Source organism: Hyperolius riggenbachi, chromosome 7 (assembly GCF_040937935.1).
Source record: "Hyperolius riggenbachi isolate aHypRig1 chromosome 7, aHypRig1.pri, whole genome shotgun sequence".
Classification (NCBI taxonomy): Eukaryota; Metazoa; Chordata; class Amphibia; order Anura; family Hyperoliidae; genus Hyperolius; species Hyperolius riggenbachi.
Window position 1 is genome coordinate 269,965,122 of NC_090652.1, and position 23,500 is coordinate 269,988,621.

The 23,500-nt window shown below is 42.9% G+C and overlaps 1 protein-coding gene across 12 annotated transcripts in view; it reads right to left on the reverse strand.

Moving 5' to 3' along the window:
* Window positions 1-20,467: 20,467 nt before the first annotated feature.
* PKP4 (plakophilin 4) overlaps window positions 20,468-23,500 on the reverse strand; it is a 471,364-nt gene continuing 468,331 nt past the window's right edge. For all 12 annotated transcript variants that reach the window (XM_068245730.1, XM_068245731.1, XM_068245734.1 and 9 more), the window contains one exon: window positions 20,468-21,500. In XM_068245730.1, the coding sequence (XP_068101831.1) occupies window positions 21,252-21,500 (249 nt within the window). In that variant the 3' untranslated portion in view covers window positions 20,468-21,251. The remainder of the gene's footprint in view (window positions 21,501-23,500) is intronic.

Below are 23,500 nucleotides of genomic sequence, written 5' to 3' on the forward strand. Positions count from 1 at the left end.
GAGGGAGTTGCGCGCCACAAGGAGGTCGGGACAGGAGGAGATCGTGACAGGAGTTCTTCTGACTAGGTGAGTAAATGGGTTTTTCTTTTCAGATCTGCTTAAGGATTTGTGCATATTGGGGTCATTTCTGCTGTAGGATTGTGCATATTGGGGTCATATCTGCTAACGATTTGTGCATATTGGGGTCATATCTGCTAACGATTTGTGCATATTGGGGTCATATCTGCTAACGATTTGTGCATATTGGGGTCATATCTGCATATTGAGGTCATATCTGCTAACGATTTGTGCATATTGGGGTCATATCTGCTAACGATTTGTGCATATTGGGGTCATATCTGCTAACGATTTGTGCATATTGGGGTCATATCTGTTTTATAATGGTTTTGCGGCTCCCAGTTTTTTTTCTCTTTTCGGAAATGGGCCCAAGTGGCTCTTAAATTCTTAAAGGTTGCAGACCCCTGGACTAAGAGGTGCCCCCCCCCCCCCCCCCCCCCCCCAACACCTTAATCTCTAGTCATCTGGCTTGCAGTCACTCATGTATCAACTTCTCTTATTTCTCTCTGCTTCAAACACAATATAGGAATGATAGCTGAGTGAGTTGTGCGCCCCTCCTACACAGCGCCCTGAGGCTGGAGCCTCTCTCGCCTCTGCCCGGCCCAGATGAGAAGTGATTTCCTGCTGGCTCTGGGGTTTCCCATGTAATCATGCATTAATTTATGTTAGCTGGGTCACAGGAGAGGGACAGGTGTCATGTTTGTGGAATGGGGACTTTCTGCATAATGCTGGGTGTTGGTCTGCCTCACTGTGTCAGCTTTTCACATGCAGGTTATATATAAGCCTGACTAAATGTAAAGCTGAGTATCCACGGAAGGATTGGATCAGGGAACTCCACCGGAGAACTATCGTTCCCTGATCTATCCCTCATTGGGGTCAATTCATAAAGCATTACCACATGTGGTAATGCTGAAATCAGCTGACTTTCCTGAGCACTCAGCAAAATGTCAATTCATAAAAGCTGTTACTGCATGAAAAGCTGAAATTCCTGAGCAGTGCGGTAAATTACAGACTTGTGCTAAATACCTCCAACACATGTCAGCAAATGTCAATTCATAGAAGTTGTCAATTCATCTAAAGATTAGAGCAGGTAGTAATAGCACAGAGAATACCGCCTGCTTTGAAGAGGTGATAAGGGAGCCATAAGAGCAAAGTTAATGGAGACAGATCTCCCAGCTGCAGCAGCAGCAAGAGCGGAACAAACAAGGCTTCCCCTGAATACCTAGGCTGTGTTTTCAACCTCTTGGGTACTTGTTTTCACGTGTGTATTTCACATCAGAAAGCCTGCATGTGTAAAATTTCTTGAACTTCTTCTAAGCTGTCGCAATTAAATAGATTGTTTACTAAAGACAGATTCAGGGCAAGAAGAGGCAGTGTAATGCATATCTAAAGGGAAGTTGGGGATGCCTCTTTTATTGCAATGCAGTCTTTGCACGGAGAACAGCAAATGTATCAACTCAGCCAGCTACTCTTCTCATGTTACCGACACTTTAGTTCGATAAAACACCGCATTTCTACCTGTGAAGATTTTTTATGAATTAGCACACAAGTCTAAAATACAAAATGGGGTATGTTCCCGACGATATATATATATATATTTTTTTTCCACAAAGCCTTTTATAAATTGACCCCATTATCGCAAATGCTGAGAAATCAATCATGTGACTTGAACTATTGTTGAAATTTTTGCTTAAAGGGAATCCGAGCTGAAAAAATAAAGCAGTTATACATACCTGGGGCTTCCTCCAGGCCTATAAGGGCTGATCGATCCCACGCTGAAGTCCTTCTATGCCCGCAGCTACGAGTCTAAGCGTAGCAGAGGTGCGCTCTTTGCGTATCTCTGCAGGAGTGTATGGAGGGATACCTAGAGGGCACACTTCTCCTGCGTAGCCCGGCTCCGATGACGTCAGCGACGAGAGCCCGTTCTCGTAGTTACGGGCAGCGGTGGACGGCGGCGTGGGATCGATCAGTGCGTATGGGGCTGGAGGAAGCACCAGGTATGTATAACTGCTTTTTCATTTTTTTTAGATATGGTTCCTCTCTGGTTCCTTTTAAGTCCATTGACTTTAGCAAAGATTTAAACAATCATTCACAATGTGATCTGTCATGATGGTTGATCAAAACAAACAATCGTCACAGTTCTTCAGCCATTTTTTAATCACAGTTTAGTGAATTTTAGTTAAACTATGTTGTACGATGTCACCCTAAACAATCATCTTACAAAAAAATCTTGCCTTGGGTATGGACTTTAAAGGACCACTGTCGTGAAAAAATTTAAAATGTAAAATACATTTGTACAGATACATATAAGAAGTGCATTTCTCTGCTATGTTGCTGTAACATGCAGAAGGTTTTGGACTAGTCCATCTCCTCATGGGGGATTCTCAGTATTACCTTCAATCTTTGCAAAAGTACCCCCTGGAAAGGATCTATACAGATATGTCAGCCAGCCTCCTTACCATATTGAACACCATTCTGGCAGCTGGTCTAAGCAACTGCCATTCAGTAAAGGTTTTTGAAAAGAAAGACAACCCTGAGAATCCCCCATTAGGAGATGGACTGGTCTAAAACCTATCAGTTCTGTTATATTTTTACCATCTACTGTAAGTGACAGCAACATAGTAGAAAAGTAATTTATAGCTCATTTTACTCAGGGAGAAATGTACATTTTATACTTATGCATACTATAGCAATAATAATTATGTAAACCCTTTTGAATGATATGAATTTCTGTAAAAAATTGGTCATAAAATGTGATCTGATCTTCATCTAAGTCACAACAATAGACAATCACAGTCTATTTAAACTAATACCACACAAATAATTAAATGTTTCCATGTTTTTATTTAACACACCATGTAAACATTCACAGTGCAGGTGGAGCCCCAGACTAACGACATCTCCAAGAGCTAATTGGAGTTAGGTGTTAGCCAGCTGGAGTCCAATCAATGAGATAAGATTGGAGGTGTTGGTTCCAACTGCCCTGCCCTATAGAAAACACACACCAGTTTTGGGTTTGCTTTTCCCAAGAAGCATTGCCTGATGTGAATGATGCCTCGCACAAAAGAGCTCTCAGAAGATCTACAATTAAGAATTGTTGACTTGCAGAACGCTGGAAAAAGGTTATAAAAGTATCCCCAAATGCCTTTGAGAAAGTTTAGCACTGCTGCTACTCTCCCTAGGAGTGGCCATCCTGTAAAGATGACTACAAGAGCACAGCGCAGAATGCTCAGTGAGATGAAGAAGAATCCTAGAGTGTCAGCGGCTATCTTACGGCTATCTTATCTCTTTGGGGTCACCATTATCACGTCTGCTCTCACTCCTATTATTTATTGGTCACTTTTCATGATTATGAGATTTAAATTTTGTATAAACTTTTGATATATGTGTTATAGTATATGGTTGATTGCACTTATATGCACCTTATCTTTAGCCTTATACAGAACCCGGGTTCTTAGCCTTGGATAGCTTAGATGCTGAGCGTCCTGATGGCTATGATTATATTCAATATTTAAGCAATATATGGACAAAAATATTGATGATTTATGAATATAGATGTATTACTGGTTTGGTGCCTTTCCGTCTTTTTAATTGATTTTATGAATTGTAGTGGTGTACATTTATGAATAAATAATTTTGTAATTTGCATATATTTCTTGGTGTGGCGCCTTTTTCCTAAGGGCTGTGTCTCCTTAGTTTTCAATGTGTATATACACACAATGAGGCAAGTGTGTGGATATTGCTTTTTTCTAGAGTGTCAACTAAAGACTTACTAAAGTCTCTGGCAAATATAACATCCCTGTTAGCGAATCTACGATATATAAAACACTAAACTGGAGTTCATGGGAAGACACTACAGAGGATGCCACTGCTGTCCAAAAAAACATTGCTGCACGTTTAAAGTTTGCAAAAGAGCACCTGGAGATGTTCCACAGCAGTACTATCAAAATATTCTGTGGACAGATGAAACCAAAGTTCAGTTGTTTGGAAGAAACACACCACACTATGGGCATTATTCACAAAGCTTCTTCACCTGTTTTCCTCTGTTTTCTCCTTATCTATGTTACATTTTTAAGTTCCAGAGATCAAAACTATTATATACTTAATGTAAGAAAAGTAATATTGAACTGAAGTTAATCAGGAACAACTTACTTTGAGTGATTATTTTGCTTGTAAATGTGCTGAAAGGTTATTTTTATCACTTAGGTTATAAGTAATGTATAAGAGGTTTTGTGAATAGAGCCCTATGTGTGGAGAAAAAGAGGCACAGCACACCAACATCAAAACCTCATCCCATCTGTGAAGTATGGTGGTGGGGGTTTGGGGCTGCTTTACTGCACTAGGGCCTGGACGGATTGCTATCATTGAAGGTAAAATTAATTCCCAAGTTTGTCAAGACAGTTTTCAGGAGAACTTAAGGCCATCTGTCCATCATCTGAAGCTCAGCAGAAGATGGGTGTTGCAATAGGACACGACCCAAAGCATAGAAGTAAATGGCCTAAACAGAAAAAATGCCTTCCGGAGTGGCCCAGTCAGAGTCCTGACCTCAACTTCATTGAGATGCTGTGGTATGACCTCAAGAAAGTAATGTATGGCTCATTTTACTCTGGAAGAAACATACTTCTTATTTGTATATGTTTACATATATAATAAATGTTACGATTTTCGCAATAGTGGTTGTTTAAAGCAGGAGGATTAGCCATACTATGCCAGGGAAAAAACACATATATAAGTAGATAAATACTTGATCTACTTACATAACACATGTATTGTACTGTCCACGTGTTGATTTCAGTGAATGTTATATAGTAAATGAAGATAATTCTGTTCCTGTGGGAATCATGTCTTTTGCCCACAGTTTAAGCTAAATCCTGATGTCATTTCTGCCATTTACTTTTTTTTATTTTTTTTCCCCAATCGCTGAGTCACCTCAGCCTTGCTTGTAAACACAAGTGAGCAGGGGATCGTGTTTCAGATAAGCAGCTGGCAGGAACATAAAGGGAAGAGGAGGAATATATTATAGATAAAAGAACCACCAGCATGCAACTGTTTGGCACTGACTACTAAAGGGCCAGATGTGATAACTCCAAATTATAACAGCAGAAAAAGTTTTGAACGTTTTGAATGCAGGATTAGCATCTTTATCACTTAATACACTCAGACCAGTTGCTGTTGAAATTAGATTTTTATGGTGACAATCCCACTTTAAGCAGACTGTGATTGTCTATTGTTATGACTTACATGAAGATCAGATCACATTTTATGACCAATTTGTGCAGAAAGCCATATAATTCCAATGGGTTCACATACTTTTTATTGCTACTGTACATACAAATGTAACATTTTTAAATGATTCCCCCACAGTGGTCCTTTAATACCAGCGGTTTCCCTCATAGAGAGAGACACCTGATGCCTGAAGCACGTATCTAACCGCCATGAGTTGTCACAACTCCTCTTATGGTAATGGGGTCTGCACTGACCTCTTCCTTTCATCTGCTTACAGCGCAAGTCTGCAAAAGTTGCCGAGCTCAGCGGGACGCAGCATCGCTTGTACACTCTGCGGTTCCCTCTAATGAGAGAAATGGGATACTAATTTCCAAAAACCTAAAACAGTGTGACAATCTCCGGCATCAGCTGATTTCTTACACCATTTACTCTCTTTGTAGTGCTGCGCTGTGTGCTGGCAGCCCTGTGCCGCCTGCTGCGGGGAACCAGCGGGGGTCCTGCCGCCTCCCCCCTGCCCTCAGCTAACTACATTTCACAATCTGCCAGCAGCAGCAGAGACGCCTCTGCCAGAATATTACAGCCAGGCGCATCACAAAGCGAGGTGATGGGAGGATGAATTAGCCTCATTGCGGTCAGAATATTTATTACATAACTCCGGGACACAGTCAAAAAGTTTCCCTGAGTTTTGTCTTTTGTACTCATTTTTTAAACTTTTTTTTTTTGCTTGTAATTTGCGTTGAAAGATCACTACATAATGGCTCGGTACAGTGGAATAAATGTAGAATACATGAGCACCCAGCTTTGTTCATTTCAGCACCAGAACTGCGATACCGAGCAGCACTGAGGCTAAAGTCCGCAAAGGTTTACAATTAGAAAATTGCTCACCAGCAGTGCCAGCTGCAGGTGAGCAAAACCTGGCGGGATGATTACTTCCAGATTTTAAGGCTCATACACACAGTACAATTTTCCATCGATCGACTGGTGATCTGATAAATTGCATCGTGTGTAGACGTCTAAATTGTTTCCAATTGATTTTGCGTTAAGTACCCAAAATCGATCCGAATCCGATCGGACCGGTCGGAAATTATCTAATAGATCCATCGATCTGATGGAAAATTGTACCGTGTGTACCCAAGCTTTAGGGTCTAAAAGCCATGCAATTTTTTTCCCCCACAAGCTTTAGACCCTAAAAGCAGGAAACATCAAACCACAGAGAGCTCAGTGACAGCCCTGCATGTCACTCACCTCCCCTGGTTCCAGCACTGCAAATTCCCCTCCGTCCACTGGGTGGCACTCTAGGGATAAATAAAAATATAAATATATATATTTTTTTACAGAAATGTTAGCATTTTTGATGAATAAAAAAACCCCTAAAAATAGCAGCAGCAATCAAACCAAACGAAAGCTGTATTTGTGAGAAGAAAAGGAGGTAGAATTAATTTGGGTGCCAAGTATGACCAAGCAATAAACCGTTAAAATTGTAAAGTGCCGAATTGTAAAAAAAAAATGGCCTGGTGACTAGGGGGAGGTATAAACTTCCGGGGCTCAAGAGGTTAACCACTTGATGACCCACCCTTTACCCCCCCTTAAGGACCAGCGTGGTTATTAGTGATCTGTGCTGGGTGGGCTCTACAGCCCCGAGCACAGATCAGGGTGCAGGCAGAGAGATCAGATTGCCCCCCTTTTTTCCCCCCTATGGGGATGATGTGCAGGGGGGGTCTGATCTCTTCTGCCTGCGTGTGGCTGGCGGGGGGGGGGCACCTCAAAGCCCCCCTCCGCGGCGAAATTCCCCCCTCCCTCTCCTACCTGTCCCCTCCCCGGTGATCCGGGCTGCACAGGACGCTATCCGTCCTGTGCAGCCAGTGACAGGACGTCCCCTGTCACATGGCGGCGATCCCCGGCCGCTGATTGGCCGGGGATCGCCGATCTGCCTTACGGCGCTGCTGCGCAGCAGCGCCGTACAAATGTAAACAAAGCGGATTATTTCCGCTTGTGTTTACATTTAGCCTGCGAGCCGCCATCGGCGGCCCGCAGGCTATTCACGGAGCCCCCCGCCGTGAGTTGACAGGAAGCAGCCGCTCGCCCGAGCGGCTGCTTCCTGATTAATCAGCCTGCAGCTGGCGACGCAGTACTGCGTCGCTGGTCCTGCAGCTGCCACTTTGCCGACGCACGGTATAAGCGTGCGGTCGGCAAGTGGTTAAAGGATACCCGAAGTGACATGTGACATGATGAAATAGACATGTGTATAACTATGCTGTGTTCCTTTTTTTTCTTTCTCTGCCTGAAAGAGTTAAATATCAGGTATGTAAGTGGCTGACTCAGTCCTTACTCAGACAGGAAGTGACTACAGTATGACCCTCACTGAAAAGAAATTCCAACTATAAAACACTTTCCTAGCAGAAAATGGCTTCTGAGAGCAAGAAAGAGGTAAAAAGGAGAATTTCTTATCAGTGAGGGTCACACTGTAGTCACTTCCTGTCTGAGTCAGCCACTTACATACCTGATATTTAACTCTCAGACAGAGAAAGAAAAAAAAAGGAACACAGCATAGTTATTTGTGTGCTAGGCACTGTACATACACATGTCTATCTCATCATGTCACATGTCAGTTCAGGTATCCTTTAAGATGCACTATAAATTACTTTTCTCCTATGCTGCTGCCACTTAGGGCCCATTCACAGTATAAACCGCAAAGAGCTACCATTTTGCGCGGGTGATTTTACATGCGATTAGTACAGTACAATCACTGTTCACACTTCCGCAATTCAGAGCGATCTTGGTCAGCCCTTTATAAGCACTGTACCGCGATCGCTCCAGAATCGTGGCAAAATGCTGCATGTAACGCGTTTTGCGATCAGCGCTTATTGCAAAACGCCCGTGATCAGCGCCAATCACGGCAGTGAGATCACTGCCATAGGGTAAAATAGCAATTTAAAAAGAACAAGCGCTTTGGCGATTAGGGGGAATCCCCCAGTAATTGCTTAGATGTGAACGAGGCCTTATATTAGGCAGCAATCTGACATGGGGGGATTCTCAGGATTTCCTTTCTTCTTTACAAAAGCACTCCCTGGATGGAATCTATGATGAAGCAAAGATGACAGCCTCCCTACTCACTTGCACACTATCTTGGCAGTTGGACTGAGTAACATTGAGTTAGTGCTTTTGAAAATAAGTAAAACGCTGAGACTCCCCCAGGAGGAAATGGAGTAGTCCAAAACATGGTTTGTGTTTTACCTATTGAATGTGATAGCAACACAGGAGAAAAGTAATTTATAGTACATTTTACTCTGGGAGAAATGTACATATTACATACGATATACGTGTACACATGTACAGAGATGGAATGGATTAGGCTGTAATGGGGCCCTAGGCAAAGTGGCAGATTGGTGGTCCCTTGTAGTCCTTTAGGTAAGCGAAGTGAATAAAGATCAAAGAAGGTGGCAGGGGGCCCCTCGACACTCGCTAGGCCCCAAGCACCTGCCTAGGTTACCTGGTGGATGAACCTTCTCTGCACATTTATATTCAATTTTCCGCTATAGTGGTCCTTTAACTGTGGCCACTACCCTTCCCCATGATGCCTTGCCCTTACCCCTTCCAGTGCTAAATCCCAACCATCCCACCCCCAACGCCTGTACCTAACCTTTTCCTGATAGAAATATATATATATTTTTTTTAAGTCTTAACCAAGTTAAAGGACAGGTATTTATTGCCATATATCAATGTTAACATTTCTTCACAGCACTGACAGTCTTCCCAAAACACATGAGAACATGAAGGATTAGGTTTGTAACTTTTGCCTCACATAAAACTGTTTATTAAAAAAAATGAAGCTAGTTTTCCCAATAAACATGCAGACACCTGTTTCTTTCCCTCCTCTCTTTGTTCCCCATTTCACCAACCCCCTCCTCTGTGAAGTATTCTTTAGTTCTAGTCTTCCTAGTGTCTCTTGAAGTTGTTCCAATGCATACCAAGAAGTATATCTAAAGAGTTTCATCAAAGGCTGAATTTCCCTTTCAGAAAATATAAACTTTTTACATTTTTTTTAAACTTTTGATTAGCGCATCCAATTTGTCTTTGAAAAACAAATACAGAAGCTCCTCTTTTAAAGGGGTAAAACTTTTGTGAATAATATTGCTTAGAACAATGCTACACAAGGCATTATGTAATTGAATGCTACCTTTCAGTTAAATCAGTCAATGGCTAACACTTTTTAATACAGGTAAAAAAATAAAAGTAGATGTCCTAGAAACCATAGTAACAGCAGCTGGGTTTGTCATCAGGATGTAACAGAAACCATAGTAACAGTATGTGGGTTTGTACTCAGGATATAACAGAAACCATAGTAACAGTATGTGAGTTTGTCTTCGGGATGTAACAGAAACCATAGTAATAGTATGTGGGTTTGTACTCAGGATATAACAGAAACCATAGTAACAGTATGTGGGGTTGTCTTCAGGATGTAACAGAAACCATAGTAACAGTATGTGAGTTTGTACTCGATGTAACAGCTTTCTAATTTTTCTGCTTGAGCCACGCAAGCCTCAAGAATCATGTCAATGTCTCTCGGCCGACAGCACTCATCCACTTATTACCAGAGCTGATCACTGACACACTGGGCAAATTGTATGCAGCTTGAAATTGGGCCAATCATATACACTTCCTGTCAATTTTAAATGGCCCAATGCCAAACTACATTAAATTAGCATGTACAATGGAACAATAATCATCTCTATTCATTACATAGGGAAAGAGGGCATGTATGGGGAGTGTTGGGGGCACGTATGGGGAGTGAGTGGCTGCACGGGCACATCCTGTGCCCGTGCAGCCACTCACCGATGCTCCGGCCCCGCCTCCGGTTCACTTCTGGAATTTCTGACTTTAAAGTCAGAAAACCACTGCGCCTGCGTTGCCGTGTCCTCGATCCCGCTGATGTCATCAAGAGCGCAGGCCCAGTATGGTCTGTGTCTGCGCAGTACACTCCTGGTGACATCAGCGGGAGCGAGGACACGGCAACGCAGGCGCAGTGGTTTTCTGACTTTAAAGTCAGAAATTCCAGAAGTGAACCGGAGGCGGGGCCAGAGCACTGGTGAGTGGCTGCGCCAACGCAGGATGTCTGCGGGGGACCATTAGAAGCCCCGGGTAAGTTCAGCTCATTTTCCCCCGACCCCCCTACAGTATGCCTTTAAGTGCTCCCAGTCATTGCCTTGAATTGTGTTTGGGTGCATTGTATGATGTGATCCAGTACACAGCAGGCAGGTCAGTGTAACTCTTGTTTACTGAAATACTTGCAGTGCAGATTACTGAAGATTGCCTTTGTTAGTGAAAGTGTAGTTAAACTTTAACTCCTATGCTGTGAGAGACTGACAGAAAAACAAAATGTAATCAGACACAGAGCGCTTTTTGCCATCTGAGCTCTCTGAGAGCTTTTTTTAAAAAAATGCTACCACTTACTTATATTGCAATACTAGACTATCAGTAACATTAGCTAATTATTATTGATATTACTGGGCACTCAATTTCTGGATTCATTTTTTGCATGTAAGTGGTACAACCCAATAATTCTATATACTGTATATTTGAGTACAAAGCAAGATTTGTACCCCCAATGACATGCATATCAGTCTCTTGTGGGGTCACTAACCTGCAGAGTCATATATGGATCACCTGTGTGTAGTGGTATGTCAGGCCTCCAGTTCTAGCTCAGCTGTGACCTACTGCAGTTACCCAGCCTCACTGTGTGTTATAATCGACAGCAACGGGAGAGACAATGCATTTGATTGGCCGACTTTCAATAGTGGAATTTACATAATATTTGACTTTCCCACACTGTCACAAGATTTAGCACGGTAGACTGAAATAATTTATGCATGACTCTACATAGACATTAACACAGACTGCACATCAGTACAAAACTAACATAAAACCTTGAGTATGAAGTCAGAGAAACAAAATGGGTCTGATTCAATTCACTTTTTTTCTTAAAGGAATACTGTAGGGGGGGGGGGGTCAGAGGAAAATGAGTTGAACTTACCTGGGACTTCTAATGGTCCCCCGCAGACATCCTGTGCTCGTGCAGCCACTCACTGATGCTCTGGCTCCACCTCCGGTTCACTTCTGGAATTTCAGACTTTAAAGTCTGAAAACCACCGTGCCCGCGTTGCCGTGTCCTCGATCCCGCTGATGTCACCAGGAGCGTACTGCACAGGCCCAGTATGGTCTGTGCCTGCGCAGTACGCTCCTGGTGACATCAGTGGGAGCGAGGACATGGCAATGCAGGCGCAGTGGTTTTCAGACTTTAAAGCAATACTGTAAGGGGGGGGGGGGGGGTCGGGGGAAAATGAGTTGAACTTACCTGGGGCTTCTAATGGTCCCCCGCAGACATTCTGTGCCTGCGCAGCCACTCGCCGATGCTCCGGCCCCACATCCGGTTCACTTCTGGAATTTCAGACTTTAAAGTCTGAAGACCACTGCGCCTGCATTGCCGTGTCCTCCTCCCGCTGATGTCACCAGGAGGGTACTGCGCAGGCCCAGTATGGTCTGTGCCTGCGCCATGCGCTCCTGGTGACATCAGGGGAAGCGAGGACACGGCAATGCAGGCGCAGTGGTTTTCAGACTTTAAGGTCTGAAATTCCAGAAGTGAACCGGAGGCGGGGCCGGAGCATCGGTGAGTGGCTGCGCAGGCACAGGATGCCTGCGGGGGACCATTAGAAGCCCCGGGTAACTTCAACTCATTTGTCCCCGACCCCCCTACAGTATCCCTTTAAGGACCAGACACTTTTTTTCCATTCAGGCCACTGCAGCTTTAACGGTTTATTGCTCGGTCGTAGAACCTACCACCTAAATGAATTTTACCTCCTTTTCAGGTCACTAATACAGCTTTCTTTTGGTGCTATTTGATTGCTGCTGTGATTTTTAGTTTTTATTATATTCATCAAAAAAGACATGAATTTTGTCAAAAAAAAGATAAAAGATTTTTTTAAATTTCTGTGCTGACATTTTTTAAATAAAGTAAAATTTCTATATACATTTTTGTCCAAATTTATTGAGCTACATGTCTTTGATAAAAAAAATCCAATAAGTGTATATTTATTGGTTTAGGTAAAAGTTATAGCGTTTACAAACTATGGTGCAATAAGAGAATTTTCCAATTTTGAAGCATCTCTGACTTTTCTGAGCACCTGTCATGTTTCATGAGGTGCTAAAATTCCAGCACAGTATAAATACCCCCAAATGACCCCATTTTGGGAAGAAGACATCCCAAAGTATTCACTAAGAGGTATGGCGAGTTCATAGAAGATTTTATTTTTTGTCACAAGTTAGTGGAAAATGACACTTTGTGACAAAAAATAAATAAATAAAGTTTCCATTTCTGCTAACTTGTGACAAAAATAAATAAATAAATAAACTTGCCACAGACTCACCATGCCCCTCTCTGAATACTTTGGGGTGTCTACTTTCCAAAATAGGGTCATTTGTGGGGTGTGTTTACTGTCCTGGCATTTTTTGGCGGGGGGGCTAAATTGTAAGCACCCCTGTAAAGCCTAAAGTGCTCATTTGACTTTGGGCCGCTTAGCGCACCTAGGCTGCAAAAGTGTCACACATGGTATCGCCGTACTCAGGAGAAATAGTATAATGTGTTTTGGGGTGTATTTTTACACATACCCATGCTGGGTGGGAGAAATATCTCTGTAAATGAGATTTTTATCTATACACCCCAAAACACATTATACTACTTCACCTGAGTACGGCGATACCACGTGACACTTTTTTGCAACCTAGGTGCGCTAAGGGGCCCAACGTCCTATGAGTACCTTTAGGACAGGTTATTTTGAGGCATTTGGTTTCTAGACTACTCGGTTTAGGGCCCCTAAAATGCCAGGGCAGTATAAGAACCCCACAAGTGACCCCATTTTAGAAAGAAAATGTGTATAGTACCTCAGCGCAAAAAGGGCTGTGGAACTTGCCCCGGGCTATGCAAGCCCACTCGAGATGTAAGCAGATGACAGTACAGTACCTTAATAGAGGTTACATCTAGCTGCCCAAATACTTGCTGTAATCCCGATCTCTGTATTTCAAGTAATCCCGATATCACAGCGGCGGGGGATAAGAGCTAGCTCGCTCTACCACTTCCTGTTTCCGGTCCGTCAAGCCCTACTGCCAGTAGGGTGCGTGCTGCACTGCAATGTAGTTCCGTGCGCCAATAAAATCGCACCAGACGCCCTGAGGAAGGCATACAGCCGAAACTCGAGTCGGGAGAGGAGTCTACGTGTTTTATTACGTGCAATAAACAAGCTCTGCTTCTAGTGATTCCTAAGCGGTGGCCACTCATTTCGCTACCCTCTGCACTATATGTTGCCTATCTCTTTTTTAGGCTTTCCGGTGCGATTTTATTGGCGCACGGAACTACATTGCAGTGCAGCACGCACCCTACTGGCAGTAGGGCTTGACGGACCGGAAACAGGAAGTGGTAGAGCGAGCTAGCTCTTATCCCCCGCCGCTGTGATATCGGGATTACTTGAAATACAGAGATCGGGATTACAGCAAGTATTTAAGCAGCTAGATGTAACCTCTATTAAGGTACTGTACTGTCATCTGCTTACATCTCGAGTGGGCTTGCATAGCCCGGGGCAAGTTCCACAGCCCTTTTTGCGCTGAGGTACTATACACATTTTCTCCATCATTGGGTCTGAGCCGACCCCACCTCTAGCAGCAACACATTCATCCACACAAGCGCAAACTTTTTCCTTTTTTATCCCATTTTAGAAAGAAGACACCCCATGGTATTCCGTTAGGTGTATGGTGAGTTCATAGAAGATTTTATTTTTTGCAAGCAATGCACTGGCGAGGTGATCGGGGGGTGGGGGTCTGAGGGCGATCTGAGGGTGTGGGCGGGTGATTGGGTGCCCGCAAGGAGCAGATTAGGGCCTGATCTGATGGGTAGCAGTGACAGGGGGTGGTTGATGGGTGATCAGTGAGTGATTAAAGGGGAGAACAGATGTAAACAATGCACTTGGGAGGTGATCTGAGGGCAGAGGCCAGCCTGTATAATACGCTTTGTATACATTACAAAGCGTATTATACGCTTACTATGCGGCAGATCGGGGGCTAACAACCCGCCGGCGCTGCTAACTGGCCGGCGGTTGACGTCGGCGGCGGGCGCGCGATCTCCAGGTTTTTCAGTGCCCAAGGAGCAGACGCCGATGGGCGTTAGGCGGTCCTGGGCGTGCCACTTTGCCGACCATAGGTAGTGGGCTGTCGGCAAGTGGTTAAAGGATACCCGAGGTGACGTGACATGATGAGATACTCATGTGTATGTACAGTGCCTAGCACACAAATAACTATGCTGTGTTCCTTTTTTTCTTTCTCTGCCTGAAAGAGTTAAACATCAAGTATGTAAGTGGCAGTTCCTGTCTGAGTCAGGACTGGGTCAGACTACAGTGTGACCCTCACTAATAAGATATTACAACTATAAAACACTTTTCTAGCAGAAAATGGCTTCTGAGAGCAGGGAAAGAAAGAAGGGTCAATAGTTCATAGATTTTTAGCTCTGGCATACTTCAATGAATGTGTCAATGAGCAAAAACAATAAAACAGTAAAAACTTAAAGTAGAGTTAAATATAAAGTAAAATTGTGGAATATCTTAAAAAAGTAATTTGTAGGAGAAGGATAGATGCAATTGTTTATTTATTTAGTTTATTTTCACCTAGGGTGTCCTTTAAAGTACCCCTGAACTGGGGGTTAAAAAAAATGACTGAATCCCATGGTGGGCTAGATTACCCTTTAAGAAGTCCTTACAATGCTTGTCATCAGGGCCCCCTCCAGTCAAATATGAAAACCAGGAAGCTCCCATAGCGGTGGTATGTGAATGTGAACAGTGCAGGTGCAATTTACAAACCACGCAAGCACAGATAGGAATTGCTTTGTTTCACTGCGCAGGACAAAACTTGCACCTGCAAACATTCCTACACTACAGACACAGAGAATGGTGTGGACCCCGACGCCAAGGAGCAGTGCCAGGACACTTTTAAAAAGGATATGGTGTCAGACTGCGCTAAAATTATTACAATAAATAGCAGTAATACTCCTTTCTCCTGGTTATAGAAGAGTTGGATCCAAAATACAAAAAATGTATAAAATGTAAAAGTAATAAAAATGATATTGAGAACTGTGCGAGACGTGTGAGAAATATAATTTATTACTTTTACATTTTATACATTTTTTGTATTTTGGATCCAACTCTTCTTTAACCAGGAGAAGAGTATTACTGCTATTTATTGTAATAAAATACGAGTTTTACTGATTTGACAAATTCAATTTAAACAAAAATAATTTTAGCGCAGTCTGACACCACATTCTTTTTAGATATCCTTTTTTGGGGTTGGGAAACCCAATTTATCAGATTTAACTGCTTAGTTAATCATTGGCACAACATACCACTTGTAAAAAGGAATCTAGCCCACCGTGGGCTTCATGTATTAGATATTGCCTTAGTCAGGAGGAAGAAGTAAAAAAAAATAAGGGCTTACTACCTAAGTAATATGAAGGGTGAAGAAGAAAAGATTGGGGATTGAGGTTGAGAGGGTTAGAGAGAGAATTGTCATAAAACAGTCAGATTGTGATTTAAAAAGCTCAGGTCAATGCAAGGTCCAACTTTTCTTGTATTGAAGATCATCCTCCTCAGTTCAAAGACTTTACACATTGGCATAGCAATACGGGTTGCAGAGGTAGCGACCGCATTGGGGCCCTTCCTAAACCAAAGTATAAGCTGATTATTGGTCCTGGGGTGGTAATAATCACTTCTATAGATGCTTTGAATAGTAGTAATCATTAAACAGTTCCCCATCTCCTTCTTGCACCTCTAAAACTGTAGTTGCCATTGGCAGGTTTTGTTGCGCCGTATCAATTGTTACGTATATGGCAAGGAAATGAACAGCGCTACTTAAAAACAGACAAGTGCCTACCTGCAAAAGAGTGCAAGCCCCACTTGTGGGATAAAATACACATCTAGCATACACATGACCTGTCTACCACTGGAGGATGTTGGTTTTCGTAACAGCTTGCATGCAACCTATCGTCCCTCCCACTGCGAAGAAGTCAATCCTCCATGGAAGGGGACCTAACACTAACTAAATCCTAACCTATGTATATGCATAGCCTGGGTGCAGCTAATCAAGTAAATTCGAAAATTGAAAATTGCGCATAAGGTGGATCAGCGCAATTTTCAATTCTCGAATTTACTTGACTAGCTGCACCCAGGCTATGCATATACATAGGTTAGGATTTAGTTAGTGTTAGGTCCCCTCCCATGGAGGATTGACTTCTTCGCAGTGGGAGGGACGAGTACTTAATAGGTTGCATGCAAGCTGTTACGGAAACAAACATCCTCCAGTGGTAGACAGGTCATGTGTATGCTAGGTGTGTATTATATCCCACAAGTGGGGCTTGCACTCTTTTGCAGGTAGGCACTTGTCTGTTTTTAAGTAGTGCTGTTCATTTCCTTGCCATGTACTAATTTAATTCATTTTTGGTCAGCTGCTCCCACTTAACAGCTTTGCTTTTGGTGTATATGCAGAGCTTCCTTTTAGGTTCAAGGTGCGTTTGCAGTTTCTGGGGGGGCTCAGCGCACCTCTGATTCGAGGCCATTCGGAGGCGGCCTGGTGATGCGCTGATCCACCTTTTGCGCAATTGTTACGTATAGAGTTCTTGGGGGGGGGGGCCAACGTAAAACTCGCACTGGGGCCCATAGCTCCATAGCTACACCACTGACTTTAAATTCAAATGTAGGGATGGTCAATGAGGAAAATTTAGCAGTTTTGAAATCAGCTTCTAAAGCTGTAACATTTCGCAAATGCTTGTTAGTTACACAAAAAAATACAGCTATGACACATCAGTAGGTGGTGCACAATTTGCAATTTAATATGCTTGAATTCTCTAGCCCATTTCACTCTGCAGCCAGATGTACATGTTGGAGAAAAAAATTGCTGAATGAAGCCCATGGTTTGTTGGATTACCTCCTCCTGAGTCTCCAGATCCTGCTCGCGGTCCCTCCCGCTCCCCATACCTCTCCTCTCCTCTGCCTCCCAGAAGTTCATCTGAGCTTCGTAGAGTGATTCTAAATTTTGCAAGTTATGAGCTGCACATGCGTACTGAAAAAGCGCTCATGGACGAGAGCTCACATTTGCTTTGCACGTGCAGTTCTGAATTGCGCAGTGCTGCCTGGGGAAACTTCCGGGACAGTGTTTGGAGGAATATTGTTTATTATTTAAACGACGTAGACCGGAAGTGACCACGAGCAGCATCTGGGCACTCAGGAGGTGGTAATCTAGCCCATCTTGGGCTAAATTTATTGTGTTCCCCCATTTCAGGGGTATTTTAAGAACTTCCCTACAGCCTGTGGCTGGAAGCAGGTGTGCCCCCCCCCCCCCCCCCCCCATATGGCTGTATTCCAATCCTTCCTGGAGCGAAACAGATAATTTAAAAATGTCCATTTTGCATTAACTTGTCCAAGGACCTGGTGGAACCAAAAATTGTGAATCTGATGCAGAGAAGCTGTTCTCCTGAAATCGAATCCTCCATAAAACGATTCTTACTTTAAGTATAGTTAACAACTTAACATACAGCTGTGTGAAGTAACCAAAAAAAATCCCAAAAATAACTTGAATCCATCACAAAGAAAATGCCAGTGTTTTGGTGGCCACTGGGATGCCTTTTCTCAAGGCCATGTATGAACAGCCTTTAGAAAGGGGTCTCAGTGGCCCGGTAACACCTGAAGTGCTGAGCATTTCCTTCCTGCATCCCCCACCAGAGGTTTGAGTTCAGATTACTTTCTACCATTGGTGAAACATCAGCAGTGCTCAGTACTATAGCATGTTCTTCTCTATGAGAAGTCTGTTTGCAAAGAGCACCCCCCTCCCCTAATTGGTCACCCCCAACACACACATTTGTCAGTAATACACCATGATTGCCTACAACAGCATTTCAATTATCTCCTTCAATTTGAATCAATGTAAAATACTTATTCAGGTATTGCTTATACACAATTTATCATCTGTATAACCTGAAAATGTACTGTATGACTCAACTGTGATCGCATTGAGTATTCCCTGAGCTCAACATTAAAGAATGCCTAATGTGACATGTAACATGAGATACACATTTATGTACTGTCCCAGTCCTACTTTTTTCTCACTGTGGAGGTTAAGAATTCAGGTATTTAAATGCCAGTTTATCTGCAGCTGGACTGTAGCTTGAAGGCCTGTTTCCACCAGCGATTCAGCCAACATTGCCATCAGTTTCTGTGCAGGAGACAGCGAATCCCATAGCCATGCTTAGCACGGCTTCTCCCAGCTGTGCACGGCGGCTAGTGGAAACTCACATTGAAAGGAATTACAGCAGGTAAAAGTCATGTGGATACAGGTGCCTACACATGCACAATTTGGGCTAAATTTGCAATCTAACTAAATCCTTTTGCTCCACAATGCTGTACAAATGTGTTGCTTGGCAACAACCAAAGGAGGAGGGCCAACTGCAAAGGGCATGACAGACTCTGCAGGTGGAGTGAGGAGAGAAGCAGTGGACAAGATCATTAAAGAACACCTGACCAGAGGCAAAGCTACCTAAGGTAAGCACAGAGGTTGTCCTGGATCCATCCACATACATCTGTGTGTTGTCCATTCCTCTCCTCGTGCACCTCCGTCTATGGAATCACTGCTTGAAAAATATTTTTTGGCTAGAATCAAATTTAGTGGCGATGTTCCCTCCCATCACCCTTCCATTCAGTAGAAACAGAAGAGGAAAGAGGAGAGTACTTCGCAGAAAGCCTGTCTCTTTTTTTCTAAGAGTGATTCCAGGGACAGGGGGGAGAGCACTAGGAGAGGAACAGAGACGGTATGTGGATCCACCCTGTGCATACTTCTTAGAAAGTTTTTCCGCAGGTCAGGTGTCTTTTAAATGACTTTGGCCTGGACATTGTTCAGGCCAAAGTCTGTACATCTGTATGAATGCTAGATTCTTCACTGAGTGGTCGCCAACTTGTCGCCTCAGCTGAGAACTGTCTTGCTTTAGTACCAGCCTTAAAGTGGATCCAAGATGAAAAACTAACTGTAACAAGTAACTTGTCTATATATCTAAAGTTTAGATAGCTTACACAGCAAATCTGGCGGCATACAGCTTCAACAGTATAGGATTATTTCTTCGTGTAATACAATGACAGCAGCCATGTTCTGCTTGTCACATTTACACAGGCAAGCTTGCCTGCATCTCCAGCCCTCAGCCTGTGAAAACTTCACCCCCTCTCCTCCTCCCCTCAAATCTCTGGCTAGCAACACCTCCTCCTCCTGCCCAGACTGAGCTCCCATAAGCCCTTGCTACATTGCCAAGGCACTGGAGAAGCTGTGGGCGAGGCTTTAGTTTATGGGGAGGAGTATTAATACAGCAAAAACAAAAAGTATTTGGCTTGAGGAATGCCCTATAACCTATATAAAAGGAACACAACTATGCAATGAGTAACATTTTATCTCGGATCCACTTTAAGAAAGTGAACAAAAACTGTGTGTGGGGGAGCTGAAACCATTTTTAAACTTTAAGCCTACTGTTTTAATTTTGAGATTCAAAAGAAGACCATGGGATTCCAGGACATCTCTATTTAGGATAAATACACAAATGTTAATCTCACCAGTTTAGTTTCACATTTGATTTACACTAAGACCCCCCCCCCCCCCCCCCCCCGGGATCCTTTAAAGGGACAACTGAAGTGAGAGGGATACAGAAGCTGCCATATAAAATTTTAAACATTAGCAGTTGCCTGGCAGCCCTACTGGTCTCTTTGGCTGCAATGGTGTCTGAATCGCACACCTGAAAAAAGCATGCCGCTAATCTAGTCAGACTTCAGTCAGACATCTGATCTGCATGCTTGTTCAGGGTCTATGGCTAAACATATTAGAAGCAGAACAATTTGCATTGTTAAAACATAAATATGGCCACCTCTTTATCCCTCTCACTTCAGGTGTCCTTTAAGGGACCTCAGCAGGTTTAGATGTACTACAAGTAGAGAATCTAAAACCTATATTACTCAGCTGTTTGTTCGTGTCACACACATAGGACAGCCGTTCAGCAGCACATGGGACACACACAGGACAAGCTTAACAAGGTTCGGATGAACAGAGGAAAAACACATGTATGAAGTACTTTTTTGTGGAAGGCGTGTCCACATTTATTTGATCTTCCAATGTGCATAGAAAATGGCAGTGGGAGCGTTATGAAATGGGCAGGGAATGGAGAGGAGGAATGTAGAATACGCTCTACCCTTTTTTTTCAATGACGCTACGCTTAAAAATGTTAGCTCTTTAATATACGGATTTACATATCTCTGCTCTTCAGTGACTGCGCATGATACAAGGCATTACAAATGATGGCACCTGCGCGCACGCATGCGCGCTGACGCCGTGGCTGTATTTACATGGGCGAGGAGGAAAATTTACAAGACAGGATAGCATACAAGGCCGACATTTAAGTAACAGGAAAACAAAGAAAGCATTCGTTCGATTCCATAATTCTGTACAAACTAAGAGTAACGAGACTTTTTATTCACATTAAAAAAAATATCAAGATTTTTTGATTTTTTTTTTCAACCATAGACAGATTTCCCCCGAAAAATCATTTTTATATCATCAATCTCAGACCTTCACTCACATAGCTTGCACCATCACCAGACTATAGCGCTACAAGCAAAGAACTACACCCTAAACAGCAAAAACAAAAAATAAAAAAACAAAAATAACAAACACCCTTTTTTTCATTTCTGCCCATCCATGATTATCCTTCTTTTAAAAAAATAATAACCGTTTACCAAGATCCATCTCTTGTGATTTCACTTTCTGATTCCATCTTTAAAAAAAATGCATAAGGCCATTCAAAAAATCAAGTCAAGCATGATTAGTGGTAGAGGTCATAGAGAGGCCCCCTCCTATCACACCCAAGAGTCCGGGGAGCCTGGGTACTGTTCCGACCTGTAAGAAGGTCTTCTAGAGGAGTAGAAGTCCACATAGTTTGTGGTTGATTTGAGTCCGTATTGCGCGTTCTGGTCAGTGCCAGATGTATAGTGAACGCGTTCGTCAAAGTAAGGGTCCTCGTAGCTGTGAGGAGACTGGAGGTACAATCGGTAGGAGTCATAGTTTTTCCTGTTGGAGTCTTCGGGGCTGTAGTACAGCTGGTGAAGCTGGAGAAACACAAGAAAATATTATACGAACATTGCATATTGAGATCTCAAACCATGAAATAGTTTCTTGTACTAAACAAGCCCTAGAATTAAACCAGGGTTCTCAAACTTAAAATACACAGTAGGCCGAAATTGAAAACTGGGACCAGGTCTCAGGCCAACCTCAATGTCTAGTGGCCACCTACCTCCCTTATACAGTTTCCTGGCCTCAAAAGCCCCCCCCCCCCCCCCTCCAATCCAGTTTCTTAGAGTCTTGTGGCCACCCTTCCTCCCCTATACAGTTCCCTGGCGTCTAGTTGTCTTCTCTCCCTATCCTATACATTTCTCTAGTGTCTAATGTGCCCTACACTATACATTTCACTAGTGTATAGTGTGCCCTACCCTATACATTTCCCTAGTGTATAGTGCACCCTACCCTATACATTTCCCTAGTGTCTAGGGAACTCTCTCCCCTCACCATGTGGCTTTATAGTTTCAGAGCTTAGTGCTCAAGTGCGGGCTAAAGTTGATGGCACTATGGGCCAGATTTGGCCAATAGGCCAGAGTTTTACAAGTATGCATCAAACCATTTGCTAGATTGTAAGCCTTCTCTAGTGTATTCTACATAATTGTGTGCTCCTTCTCTATGACCCCTCGTACTTGAACTACTGGACCTACCTAACCAGCCCCAAATCCTGTGATAATGCATCTTGCACCGTTTGCCTTGTACAACTTTGTCCAATGCTTTTTCCTCTGATAACCTTGTTATGTTACATCTGGCGGCCATTGCACCGCTGTATTTATTGTCCAATGCTACGTAATATGTTAGGGATTTATAAAAATTCCTGTGTCTGCCTGGGTTTTCTCTGGACACTCTGGTTTCCTCTCACATCCGAAAAACATACAGATAAGTTAACTGGCTTTCCCCTAAAATTGGTCCTAGACTGCAATGGACATGATTATGGTAAGGATTAGATTGTGAGCTCCTCTGGGGGAGAGCTAGTGATAGGACTATACTCTAAACAACGCTGTGGAATATGTTGGCGCTATAAAAATACTAAATTATAATAACTTCACAGGTGAAACTGATGGTGTTATGATCTTTTTGGGACACCATCTAGGGGTAAATTTAGCAAGGAGTATTTGATATAAAAATGAGGTAAACGAGTTAGATAACTAGATGAGTGGTTATAACATGTTTTCCTAGTTTTATTTACACAATATTAATTTTGTTTTAAGTTGGAGATTATATGAACACATTTAAGGTATCGGCAGATGATTCTAACAATAAAAATAATTTGTTTTATAATAAATGTATAACATGTATTTTATTAAATTGTTCAATAAAAACAATACTTGGAAAAAATTCCCTGCTGTTTGCTTTGCAGAAAATATTGCACCACTAGCAAATCACCACTAGATGGCAGTAAGTCAACCTAGAAATTATTTTGTTGGTGAACTGAAAGCCTGCTTCATTTGCAGAATTGAGATAAATGTTTGATGAGCCATTCTTACTGCTTGTGTACCGAAATCTATAAGAATATTGATTCAACATTCCGAGAGAAGGTTCCCAGGGTAAACAGCAGCCATGGCTTGTAACTGCTTATCTTGGAGCAGCAGACTTTGCACTGAGGCCTGTTTAAACAACCATGCAGATGGGAAGGCTGTAGTCTAGAGCGCAGTGGCGCCTGGTGACATTGCCCGATTTATACTGCTGGGTTCAGCACAGGAAGGACTGATCTCTGATTGATACACCAGCAAAGCACTTCAGAAACTGATCAGTGTGTGTTGGTCTATAGAAACCAGCTTATACCAGTCATTAATATCTGCAAGTCATTCCTTCTGCAGAATCCGAGGGCTTTTTCCTTCACACATGTGGAAGCACTGCAGATGCTTCAATTAAACGAGTTGAACAAACATAACTTTATTGACTTTTTCATCATTAAACAACAGTGGGAGTATAAGGCAATGGTATTAAACAAAAGGGTTGCTTTAGGGAAATAAGAATAGCAAATTTTAAA